General features: G+C 41.6%; 2 protein-coding genes across 5 annotated transcripts in view; one reads left to right on the top strand and one right to left on the bottom strand.

Annotated features, from left to right (window-relative positions):
- Window positions 1–11,219, top strand: part of fmoda (fibromodulin a) — a 30,118-nt gene that overhangs the window by 16,826 nt on the left and 2,073 nt on the right. For 2 of the 4 annotated variants that reach the window (XM_085924685.1, XM_085924688.1), the window contains exons 3-4: window positions 10,280–10,340; window positions 10,807–11,180. In XM_085924685.1, coding sequence (XP_085780811.1) covers window positions 10,836–11,180 — 345 coding nt within the window. In that variant the 5' untranslated portion in view covers window positions 10,280–10,340; window positions 10,807–10,835. Of the gene's footprint in view, window positions 1–9,421; window positions 11,181–11,219 lie in introns of those variants that run through there. The other 2 variants (XM_085924689.1, XM_085924686.1) reach the window with 2 other exon arrangements.
- Window positions 5,033–6,945, bottom strand: LOC147049094 (lumican). Its single transcript, XM_085924444.1, has 4 exons — window positions 6,640–6,945; window positions 6,248–6,572; window positions 5,822–6,139; window positions 5,033–5,184 (listed from the first exon to the last, which is right to left on the bottom strand). Exons 1-4 carry the CDS (start codon window positions 6,940–6,942, stop codon window positions 5,033–5,035), a joined length of 1,098 nt encoding a protein of 365 aa, XP_085780570.1. The 5' UTR covers window positions 6,943–6,945.

Genomic DNA, 11,219 nt, shown 5'->3' with positions numbered 1-11,219 from the left:
GAAAGCAAACAAAACTTCAGGTCCAGTTGTTGCCACACAAGTTCTGTGAAGTGTTTAAATCTGTCAAGGAGGTTCGAACATAAACTCAATGTCGCTTGTTGTGGCTTTTTAGGGAAAATCCATCCATGTATCTGCGGGATGCCTGAATTGTTTTATTAGAAGTTGTGAATATACAACACTATTTGTGTGGTTGATTTCTGCATGTGCAAACTGTGTCACATGGCCTGTGGAATGCAAATCTTCTGGCTCGCAGTGCTCAAATCCAAGCAGATGTTTGCACGGAGCTCCTACCTGTTGATTCTAGAGCCGCGATATTTATTGAGGGCACGCAATTGCTTTTACTGCAGTTAACATTAAAAGCAGACGGCCCTTTTGCTAGCTAAGCAACTGCTTTCCAAATGGATGATGAGTGAGGCAGGTTCAGGTCCAAAATGGCATTTTGTGGAGAATAATCCAAGAGCCATCTTCTGTTATCTATAAAGGAGGAGCAATTGGTAATTTAGAGAGGATGAGTGGAATTTGGGGCAAGAGAGAAAACAGAGGACAGGAAAGGATATTCTCTCCATCATTGATCGTGTTGTACTAAAATGCTCACATTGAGATGAGACAACATCACATCCTGTGAGCTGTGTGTGAACATTCTTGTCTTTTTCATGCCGCACCCAATTGGCCGTGCAAAAGTCGGGCCAAAATCCACGTCTCTGAATATCTGTGAGCCAACAATATTGGCTGTGAAAATTCTTCGTCTCAGCTTTTTAGCCATGTCACTATGTCTGTGAAAAAAAGTATCATAAAAACACAAATATTTTTGTTGTAAATCATTTACTGATGACACGGTAAAATACGACAAGAAAACTTATGTCTGTTGGAAGAAAATATAATTTGTTACTTTTTATTCTTCGGTTTCCAAGTCCTAGTTCAACTATATCAGCTGGAACAGGCCAAAGAGCAATTTTCTCACTCTCTCGCTCCCTTAAGTGAGTTGGGATATAAAATAAACCCCCATAAAAACAGATATAGACCTCAACAGACTTCCACCAAGGCCAGAAACGAAAACTTTAGATTGGAAACGTCTAAGTGCCGTTCTACTCTAGTCCTGTAGGTGGCAGACGTGGCATTTCCCCAAATAGCGCTACCTACTGGATCTGGCGGGTCACTGCTTCACTTGACCAAAATGCAAACAGACATTGACACATAAAAATATATACAGTAATCCCTCCTACTTCGCGGGGGTTACGTTCCAGACCCACCCGCGAAATGGGAATTTCCGCGAAATAGAAACTAGATTTTTTTGAGCTATTCTTGGAAGATATTCTATTTTTATCGCTGACATCAACCAGCTCGCTGCTAGGGGACTTTCATATCAATGGACTGTGCGCTCCGCATTCATGCCTTAGCGACGAGACTAACAGTGTATTGCTATGTCCAGATGAAGGCCACCGCCGGTGGAGAGTGTTATATCTTTACTATTTTCCAGGTTCTGATGTAGCAAGCATGGTTCGGACAACGACGTGATGGATACTGCTTTATTCCTTTCATCACAGTCAGTTCACTGGCCGTACATCGCGACACTGAACGTCCCCGAAGCTCCCCCTCCCACATCCGGGGTTTTCCCACTACGGAACATGAGTTAGTCCAAAATATACAACATCTAAATATACAACAGAGAGAACGCCCTGAAGTCACATGTGACGATAAAGTATACTGTACTGACTCTTTAATTTATTCATTTCAAAACAAGAAAACGACTTTTAAACATAAGCTATCATTATTAAAGGAAAATGAAGAAACTCAAGTGGCCGCGAAACCTCGTGAAATGATGAAATTTCTGCGATAAAATCATTAATTTATTTTTGAAAACCCGCGATACAGCGAAGCCGCGATAGTTGAAGCCGCGAAGTAGGAGGGATGACTGTATAACCATCCATCCATTTTCTGAACCGCTTTGTCCCCACCGGGGTCGAGGGCGTGCTGGCGTATATAATATATATAACAATTCTTCAAAACACATATTTATGCAATTAGCATTGATACTTTAACTTTCATAACAAGTAATAATTATTAGTCAATAGATGGTAGTTTTTGTTTTATTAACAAAGTTATTGAGAGTTATTTTTCTCTATTCTTACAAAGTCATCTGCACCTTTCACAATTGACAGTTGACTCTTCATAAAAAGCGACAGACACGTGGTTGAAAGACTGAGCGAAGCTTATGTGTTCCGTGACTTGTGTCTTAGGCGCATTGTTTCGAGTATGCTGTTTCTGAAGCCAGTTCAAGATTTAATTGTTGCCAGAAGTTGAAAAACAAACACGTGTGTTGCCTTGTATACAGCAGTTTAATGCCTTCAGCTGGGTAGAGCGAGATCATTTTTTGCCTCATTATAATTAGTCAACTTGGTGTTAGGTGTTCGACTGGCTTGTTAAACATGTTTCTATGTAAAACACCATTACTAAAGGGAAAATCCAGCAGAAGCTCAATTTTTAAATCCCCAGCTGATTCAAACTCTACAAGTTATTGAAAAAGCTACCTGATTATATGACAGGAAAATAAGACTCACATGAGCGCACACACTCACACACACGCACGCACGCACACACACACGCTCCAATAATATTGTTGGTGATTTGAGAAGGAATGTTAAAAGTCAAGAAAATCTTTCCTACAGGAAAACAACACTTGGTTGGTAATGTTCAACTGGTGTCTGATCTTGCCATCTGTTTTAACTCTTAAAGTTATGTAAGGTGAAAATAAAAAGGTGTTCCATAGGAATAACAGTTTGTGAACTTTACCCAATGTTGACATTCAATGTACCGCACTTTTCTACAGGTAAAAAATAAATAAAACCAAAATACTTCCATCTAGCTTATAAAATTACAAGCTACAATAAACCTGTTAAATTACGTTTAATTGTCAGATGCTTTTTACGAGCTTCAAATGATTTTTATTCTTTTGCCTTTTGGCCCCTTGTTATTTTCTCTTGCTGGTCATATGATAGAAACTTTTGGGCGGTCGAACCTCTTAAAATTCCTAAAATATCAAGGGTCCAAAGTTCAAAGAAAAATCCACAAGTACTGAAATCAGGCTGAAGCAAGCTCAGGCAGCAGGCTCCCTGTGAGGCCATATTTTTCATAGTGTGTTTGGTGTTGCCAAATACTTTATTGTCTGTCCCATTCACTGAGAGTAATGATGGCGCTAAAACTAACACAAGCTCTATTTAAAGTTGCTTAGCTTGCAAAATGTTGCCACAGATTTCCAGAACCAAAACAAGGAGCGACTAAGAAGCATCTGGAAAGATTAACAGTGTTAATGTAACTGCAAACACAAAAAGAGCTTTGTCTTTGGTTTTGCTCATATGCTTGAATTGAGTATTTGTATGTTGTGTGCTACATGACCAGCTCCTGCGCTGTCATTGCAATTTTTTCGGCACAGCAGATGGTTTTGACTACAGGTTTTAAAAGTATAATCTATACTATTAGCAAAGACTGAAGAGATTGATTCTGTTCTTAAAAGTTATCTCCATGGTGAGTTTTTGTCGTTGAGATGTTTGTTGCTCTCCAAATAACGTTGGTTTTCATCTAAAAAGTCATTGGCGAGCCTTGAAGATATTTCTGTAGGTAATATGAACAATTGATGTACCACACGGCCAAGTCATAATGTGCTATTCGCCCCTGGAGCGCTTCCTTTTGCAGCATAGACATCTGGAAGGTCCCTCAAAAACCTTTTGGAGGGATGCAGCAGTAGTCTGGCTTTGCAAAACAAGGCCGACTTAATGAGAAGGCAATAAAACCAAGTCTAATAGAGAGAAAAAACATGTGGGGGGGATAAGTTGGACCAGCTCCTCTGAAGTACCCTCATTAGCATCTAATGCCGACATTTGTTTCTTTGTTGTAGCGGGACTGACAAGATGTGCTTTCAACGTGCAAAGCTTGGCTGCTGTGTAGTGCAAAACCCGTCATGTAACTCGAGTTTGTAATCAAGAGGATAAATCCGCTCTAGAATGAGACTCGTATTTTATGTGAAACTTGGCCCAGACACCGTGAGCCTGTTCAGACCATCACGAGTACTTTTAGAGGACATGGTGTCACCTGGAAAGTGCGCCTGTGGCTGCGGAAGACGCAGACTCAAAACTGGTAAATATGTCTCGAAAAGCAAAGTTACAAATGAAAATATTGATGGAAGCAAATTTGAACTGATTCAAATGTATCACTTGGAATTCACAAACGTCAGGTTGGGATTCTCCCTCCATCTGACGGAAAACAAGGCCTTAAAGTAGACCTTAAGCGGGGATAACCAGTGTCATCAGATGATTCATGCTGAAGCTATGGCACACATATAACAACATAAATATAGTCTTCCTTCTATTCTCGCTACAACCTTCCCTGTTCACACCTTCACTAAGTGGGAACTTCACTCACCCGGCCTGTATTGAAGTCAGGCCAATGTACCCCTACAGCATTAGTGACACAATACAGGTACAATTGAAATGGAATAATGTTGAAACTTGAAGTGTAATGTTCCCTGTTATATGAGAAAACTGTGCGTACGTGACCCCAGCAGTCGATGTCGTCATAACCGTTGCAACAATGGCTGGCTTGAAAGGAAAAAGGAAATACGTACGGCGAACAAGTGTTATTGGGCAAATCTGGAAAAGTAAAAGGTCATTGAGGTGTCTCACGGAGAGCAGGTTACTCACTTGGTTAAGATTACACAATTATATGGAAGCAAAGCCATTTCTAGTGCTGTGTCATTGCATTCGAGCGTCGAAAAGATCAACTGTGATGCATGCTCATCTGCAACATTGGAAGGATGACATCAATTCACCTCCCAGAGCCGCTGCTGCGGTGAATGAGTCAGTCTGCCCACAGAGCGCTACGGCACGTCGTTTGTCATGGAGCCAACAATTTCTCTTTTTCATTCAGACAAACGTGAGACAGCATGTCACACGTGATGTCAAAACGGGAGGCCAAAATAACACACAGCACAGCCACATTCAGGACTACATGCAGCAGTTTATTTTCATTTTCTGCATTTTTAAATGAAAATATCTTGAATCACTCTCAGACAGAAGACCCAGTCAGAGGGCAGATGCCGGTAGGACAGGTCGTTGCCGTCCAGTCGTAGGCTTTTCAACTGGGAATAAGTCAGACGTCCCGCTTCTCTGCAGAAACTAGTCAGGTTGAACTCTAAGAAAACATAGTTATTTATTTATTAAGTCCGCATATCTGACTTGGTGACTTCAAGTCTTTTGGTTTCATGCCGTGCTCTGTTTGTTCATTAGAGGAACTGGGTCAGTCTGTGTTTTCTATTCCACCTCACAGGTGCTGTGGTTAAAACCGCCGCGGTTCATTTCAGTCATAGCGTGGCTCTCGGCCCAGACCGGGAGCGCTGGCGCGAGCGACTTTTGCTTGGCTTTGTTAGCAAAACTCAAAGGTGTATGTCACCACGGAAGTGTTTTGCTGTCGTTTGTCTGTCTGAAACACTTCTCACTGCAGTCTTTGAGTGCAAACTATAATCGTGAAATATGGTGCCGCAGTTGAGGTCCAATCCACAGCAGGTCAGAGTGATGGAGAGCAGATCGAGAAAGAGGAGCATTGAAAGTAGAACGCCATGTGCTTCTCGCTCATCTGGCACGACTTCCTCTAGTTTAAAACCATCACAGATGTTTTCATTCTAATCTCACTCTTCTATCGCATCCCCTTACTCTCTCTGCTCTTTGCTGATGTGACTTTTTTTTTTCATTTTTATCAGCTGCTGCTTATTTAAATCTACAAAGTATTTATTTATAAGTGACATTCCATGATGTGTTTATGAACATCTCACCTTTGATTTCATTGGCTTGGAGGTAGAGGTGCTGCAAGGTGATGGGGACTTGGGGGATGCTAGTAAATTTGTTGTAGGACAAGTCCAGTTCCACCAAGGTAGAGAGGTTGAAGGCCTGAGGGTGGACGTTGCCATTTTTCAGGTCACAGTGGCTTAAACGAACGTACTGAAGGTTGCTGAATCCCAGGAAACTGTCCTCGTCGAGTCCAGAGAGAGGGTTTTTAGATAGATAGAGCTGCTGCACGTAGGTTGGTAAATGTCTGGGAACCGATGAGAAGGAATTCTCTCCGAGGTCCAATAAGTTCAAATTAACAAGACCTGAAACACACGTGTCCATGCTCAGCAGTGTCAAATTTGGAACCGCCCATGGTCCTAAAACCCAAATAATAAAAACACCAGTCAACAAGATGAGAAAGGCATCGGTACCTCGAAGCTCTCCTTCTTTGATGGTTTTTAAGATGTTTCCCTGCAGAAGCAGCAGTGTCAGGTTCTTCAGGTTCTTGAAAGCGTCAGGCCCGATATTGCTTATTTGGTTATAGGCCAGTCGGAGCTGCTTGAGACCGTCTGGCAGGTTATTGGGCACTGAGCTCAGGTTGTTGTAGTTGGCAAAAAGATGAACCAGTTTGCTCTGGTTTTGGAGGATACCCTGGTCCAGCTGGTCACTTCTCAAACGGTTGTGGTCCAGAATGAGCCAGTGAAGTCCGGTGATGTTTGCCAGAAATGAAGAAGTGAGGGAAGAGATGTTGTTGCGCTATAGAAAGAAATGTGATGTGCTAAAATATAAAATAGAAGATGGCCTTCTCAAGATTTTTCCCTACCTGCAGAAACAGGTACTGCGTTCTGGCTGGAAGGTGCTCCGGGACATCTGCCAGGTCTCTGTGGTCACAGTAGAGTGCCGTGGGCCACTGAATGGGGCAGTCACATTGTTGCGGGCAGGCCTGAGGGTTGATGGCCCTGTACCAAGCCGCATCTAAGCGACCCCGCAGGCTCAGCACGCTGGGCTCGCCCAGCAAGCGGTCGATCCACAGGGGAACGCCGCCGTAGTCCGGGTCGGCCAGAGTGATTGTGGAGGCCACAGCGAAAGCGCACGACAGCACCGACAAACACAACAGCACAGCCATGGAGACGAGCTGGCATCTATGGAAGCTTGCATGGAAGCATGTGAGATGACAACTCAGATTTGAAGTTTGCCTAAGATCAGATCCAATTGAATAATTGTCTTTAATGATAACACAAACAATTTTGGAATTATAAATTCAAATGTAGTATACATTAGTATATTTGTGTGTGTATAAATATTTATGTTTTTATTTGAATGATACTTCTAAGCTTGAAATGCAGCATTTAAACACAAATGCAAGCAGAGGCTCTGGGTTTTTCATAACAATATATCATCAGGGAGGTTTGCGTCATCAGTTTTCCGTCATAAGCATGTGCACAGTGTCAGAACATTCAAGTGACACTCTGGCAGTGTGAAAGTACAGCACGTGCAAAAAGTCAAGCAAAGAGGAAATGCTGTCGAGTCATTCCAAGAAGGTAACTCTCTGGCAAATGGACGCAAACACTAATTAGACTGCCACATTTCCAGTTTGATCAACCCTGTGCAAACAAATTCACTATTGAACCAAAGAAGACCATAAATTTACCTTGATGTTTAGAAGAAATGATTGAATTCCCAAGAGAAGCGCTCAGCGTCTTGCAAGAACACTGAAGACGTGTGTGTGTGTGTGGGGGGGGGGGTCAGTGTGAGAACTTTCATGCTATGTTTATTTGCTCTCTAATACATTCCTCTTTCTCAAACAGTGGCGCCATCCCAGACTTCCTCTATGGTCTCCCCTTGCTAACTAGGCAGTAAAGTGGGGAGTAAACATGTCGCATGTAAAACAGAGATACACGTGCAAATGCATGCAAGTGCACTTCGCTGCAACTTTAGCGTGTATGTGTGTGTGTGTGGGGGGGGGGGGGGGGGGGTAGTGTTGCCTTTAGGCCTTTCACAGAGTACCTGGGGATCCAAAGAGACCATTCTGAGTGTGCGTGTGCGTGTGTGTGTGTTTAAGCGCCTGCTTTCCCACATCACAGAGGAGAGAGCAAAAATGACTCCAGACTTTTCTCCCAAATACGAGTGGGTTTCGTGGTGACATTGTTGAAAACAAAAAGAAATATTGCACGTACAATCCTGTACAATTGTAATAAATCAAATGCTCAGTTGGATTTGAAGCTTCGGTGCACAAGGCAGCTAACCCTGGACAATCACAACCAGACAGTTCACAATATGTTTATTATTGTGCTTGTACTTTGCAGTGGTGTCGACATATATTGACTGACCATGAGGAAAATTAAAAATCTATTATGTTTGATATGTTTATAGCATACATACGTATAAATACACATATAAACTTCAGACAGATTTGATTCAGCAACCTTCAGTACCTGTATTTTATATAGTGTCATATTTGCAGGCTTTTCAATTCAGATTCCAATTCAAATTAAAGTTTTTATCAAGCCATGAATGTTAATTTCATAAAATGTGACAACAACAACAACAAAAACGTGACAAAAAATAACAAAGCATTAGGAAATTTCTAATGTGACCTTTAGGTGTGATGATTGCTTCACTTGTCTTCTCCTACTACCATAAAGTTGCCCTCAAGTTGTTTCTTATTAATGTGTGTAGACAAGATACTTTTTTTTTCTTTTGTCTGAAAGGTCAAATTTAATTGCCGTCATTTGAGAGTGAAGTGAGTCATTTTCAAAAGAAGTGTAGTGTTGAAAGTTTCACTCCAGGGAATTCTATGTTAAGGATTGATGCTTTATTTACTGACAGATTGTGACATTAAATACAAATTCTGCAGGCAATATTACTTAACTGTCTGTAAAAGTCCATTGTGTCTATATTTGACCTATTGTGTCAAGAAAGAAAGACCAGACCTTTTTGAGTCATCCTAAAAATAGTCCATCAAAGCAAATGGGTTAAATATAAATGCAAACAAATATATATATTTTTTAAGTATTTGTATTTATTTTCAAGTAAGGGAAGTCAGATAATATTACTTTATCAGAATAAACTTTCAAAAGATTTACATTTTATATTCCATCTCCCCTCTGATTTTATTATCATCCTATTAATTTTTTTATTTTTTATTTTGAACCCAAAACGCACTATCTGGTCCTTTAGTTAACTGTATAGAACTTCTCAGCATTCACAGTAGGGGTCAGTGTTTCTTAGATGTGTACCAGTGAATTCAGGGGGGAAAGAAATTTGATCTCCAGCCTGATCTTCCTTAAAATGTAAAACGACAGCTGATTTTAATATAATTTGGACAAGTTATTAGGGACTAACAATGAAAACACCCTCCATATAAACCTTCTTTCACGATGTGTTAAAATGTCTTTGTGACGCAACGTTCATTGCATTTGCGTTCGTAGACATCTGCTTTCTATTGTTTACTTTATATTCTTCAACTCACAGAGAACCAGATCACCTACGTGTAGGCATGCGAGCAGAGATGTGAGAGTGAAAAGGGCGCAAAAACATTGCTCCTCTTCTTGAGCTAGGGTGGGGTGGGCAGTTGTGGGGGTGGGCGATGCCGTGCTCAAGGACACAATGTCAGACTCAAGCGGGATGTAATCCTGCGATCCAAAGCCCAAGACCTTACAGATAAGCAGTTGCTGCACCTAAAACTTTGAATGTTTCATTCAGATTTTTTGTCCTGGTTCAAAGCAACAAACCCACATCGGCAAAACTAATACATCTTTATCTTATGACTAACTTAACACATTTTTACCGAATATATAATCTAGATCAGATCTGTATGAAACATGTTAACATGATAAATGAATGAATATTTTTTTATGATGTGTGATTCAGCAAATTGGATCATCAAAAGTAACATTCTTTTGAAGGAAGGACAAAAAATGAAGAGAGTGGACACAAAGTCAGATGGTATTAGGGAAGCAGGAAGTGACCCACATTAAGTCCAGACAGCCAACATGTGGGCAAGCTCACACGTGTGTTCAGTTAACCCTTTTGAAGCAACTGCTTGGAGAGGAAGCTCAGCAACAGATGTGAAGTTTTGCGAAGCAGGCTGCATAAAGAATAAAGCTTAGTTTGGTTGATCATCACTAGCAATTCAGGAAAATCCTTTCATGACAATACGCCCTCTAGTGGCTGGGAGCATCACAGGTGATGACATTATGCTCATATCTTCCTCATTGCCTTAAAAAAAAAATCTCTCATAAATTTACCAAATAAATCATCAGTTTGCATGCACAATGATATTAGTTAATGCAGTTCTAACAGTATTTGCACAATGGTCGATAAATGTGTTCTCACCTGCGTGTTACAAAATGGGGTGCAGGAGGGTGGATGGTGGAGTGGAAGAAACCATCACAGTGAATGAGCAAAAAAGGGGCGGAGACGACTATTTTATTGTTGTTGTTGGTTCGTGTGCCCTCCAGTCTTGGGACCATTCGGACACAGCGAGGGCGAAGCTGAAAAGAGGCCTGTATTGCCAAACAGGTAAAATATGTAACCGTGTGTGTGTATGTGTGTTTGCATGCATGTATAGGAATGTGTCTGTCAATGTGTCTCTTTTAATGTGTCAATGTGTTGCAATTACAACGGTATGAGGCCTAATAAGAGCTCCATAAGCACGTGCTGATAGGATCATACGAGCATTTTTCTTTGCTCCTCAGACATTGAAAATTGGGACCAATTTTGAGGCCCAGCTACAAAGAGTGCATTGTAACCATGGCTTTTTGTTTTTTATATACTTCCTCCTTGGGTTCCCTGTGGATTAAGACTTTGAAGAATGTTGCTCCCCGCAGGCAACCCCATTGCAGAACTTTGCTAGTGGTGGCTTTTATTTCTGTATTTGTTGATTTAACTGTAGCATTATAGTATGCACCTTTAAAAACAAGAATTTTATTTTGCATCTTTGTACTTTTGAAATGACTGTGCTAATTTTATAACTGTCACCATTCAGGTTAAGGAGGATTTTGCGTGCGTGCTGCCATGCATCCGGTGATCCTCCTCTTGTCTGCCTTGCTTGCGCTCCCTCCCTGCCATGGCCAAGATCCTTTAGGCTGGCTGTTCAGCCGCCAGAGCTCCGTCCAAATGGACACGGCAGGAGGCGAGTGCCCTCCTGAGTGCGACTGTCCCCCGACCTTTTCCATTGCCATGTACTGTGAGGGACGGGGCCTGACACTCATGCCCACCATCCCTTCCCGAATGAAGTACTTGTACCTTCAAAACAACGACATCTCAGCTATATCCGACTCAGCTCTGGTCAACGCAACCAATCTCGTGTGGCTCATGATGCACAATAACCGACTGACATCTGATGGGATTAGCGAGAAGGTATGTTCATTAGTTGCAAGGGCACACAAGTTGCACGTT

Source organism: Syngnathus leptorhynchus, chromosome 11, assembly GCF_054491065.1.
Source record: "Syngnathus leptorhynchus isolate UIUO chromosome 11, UIUO_Slep, whole genome shotgun sequence".
Taxonomy (NCBI): domain Eukaryota; kingdom Metazoa; phylum Chordata; class Actinopteri; order Syngnathiformes; family Syngnathidae; genus Syngnathus; species Syngnathus leptorhynchus.
The sequence above is the reverse complement of the archived record's forward strand: the minus strand, read 5'-3'. Positions and strand labels throughout refer to the sequence as shown.

What these genes read in the sequence shown, in the direction of transcription:
- LOC147049094 (XM_085924444.1), bottom strand. Translation starts at nt 6,942, where the DNA reads ATGGCTGTGCTGTTGTGTTTGTCGGTGCTGTCGTGCGCTTTCGCTGTG. An exon ending in CGCAGTACCTGTTTCTGCAG is followed by an intron (nt 6,573 to 6,639) that starts GTAGGGAAAAAT and finishes TTCTTTCTATAG; the next exon opens with CGCAACAACATCTCTTCCCT. An exon ending in CCAAGCCAATGAAATCAAAG is followed by an intron (nt 5,185 to 5,821) that starts GTGAGATGTTCA and finishes ATGTTTTCTTAG; the next exon opens with AGTTCAACCTGACTAGTTTC.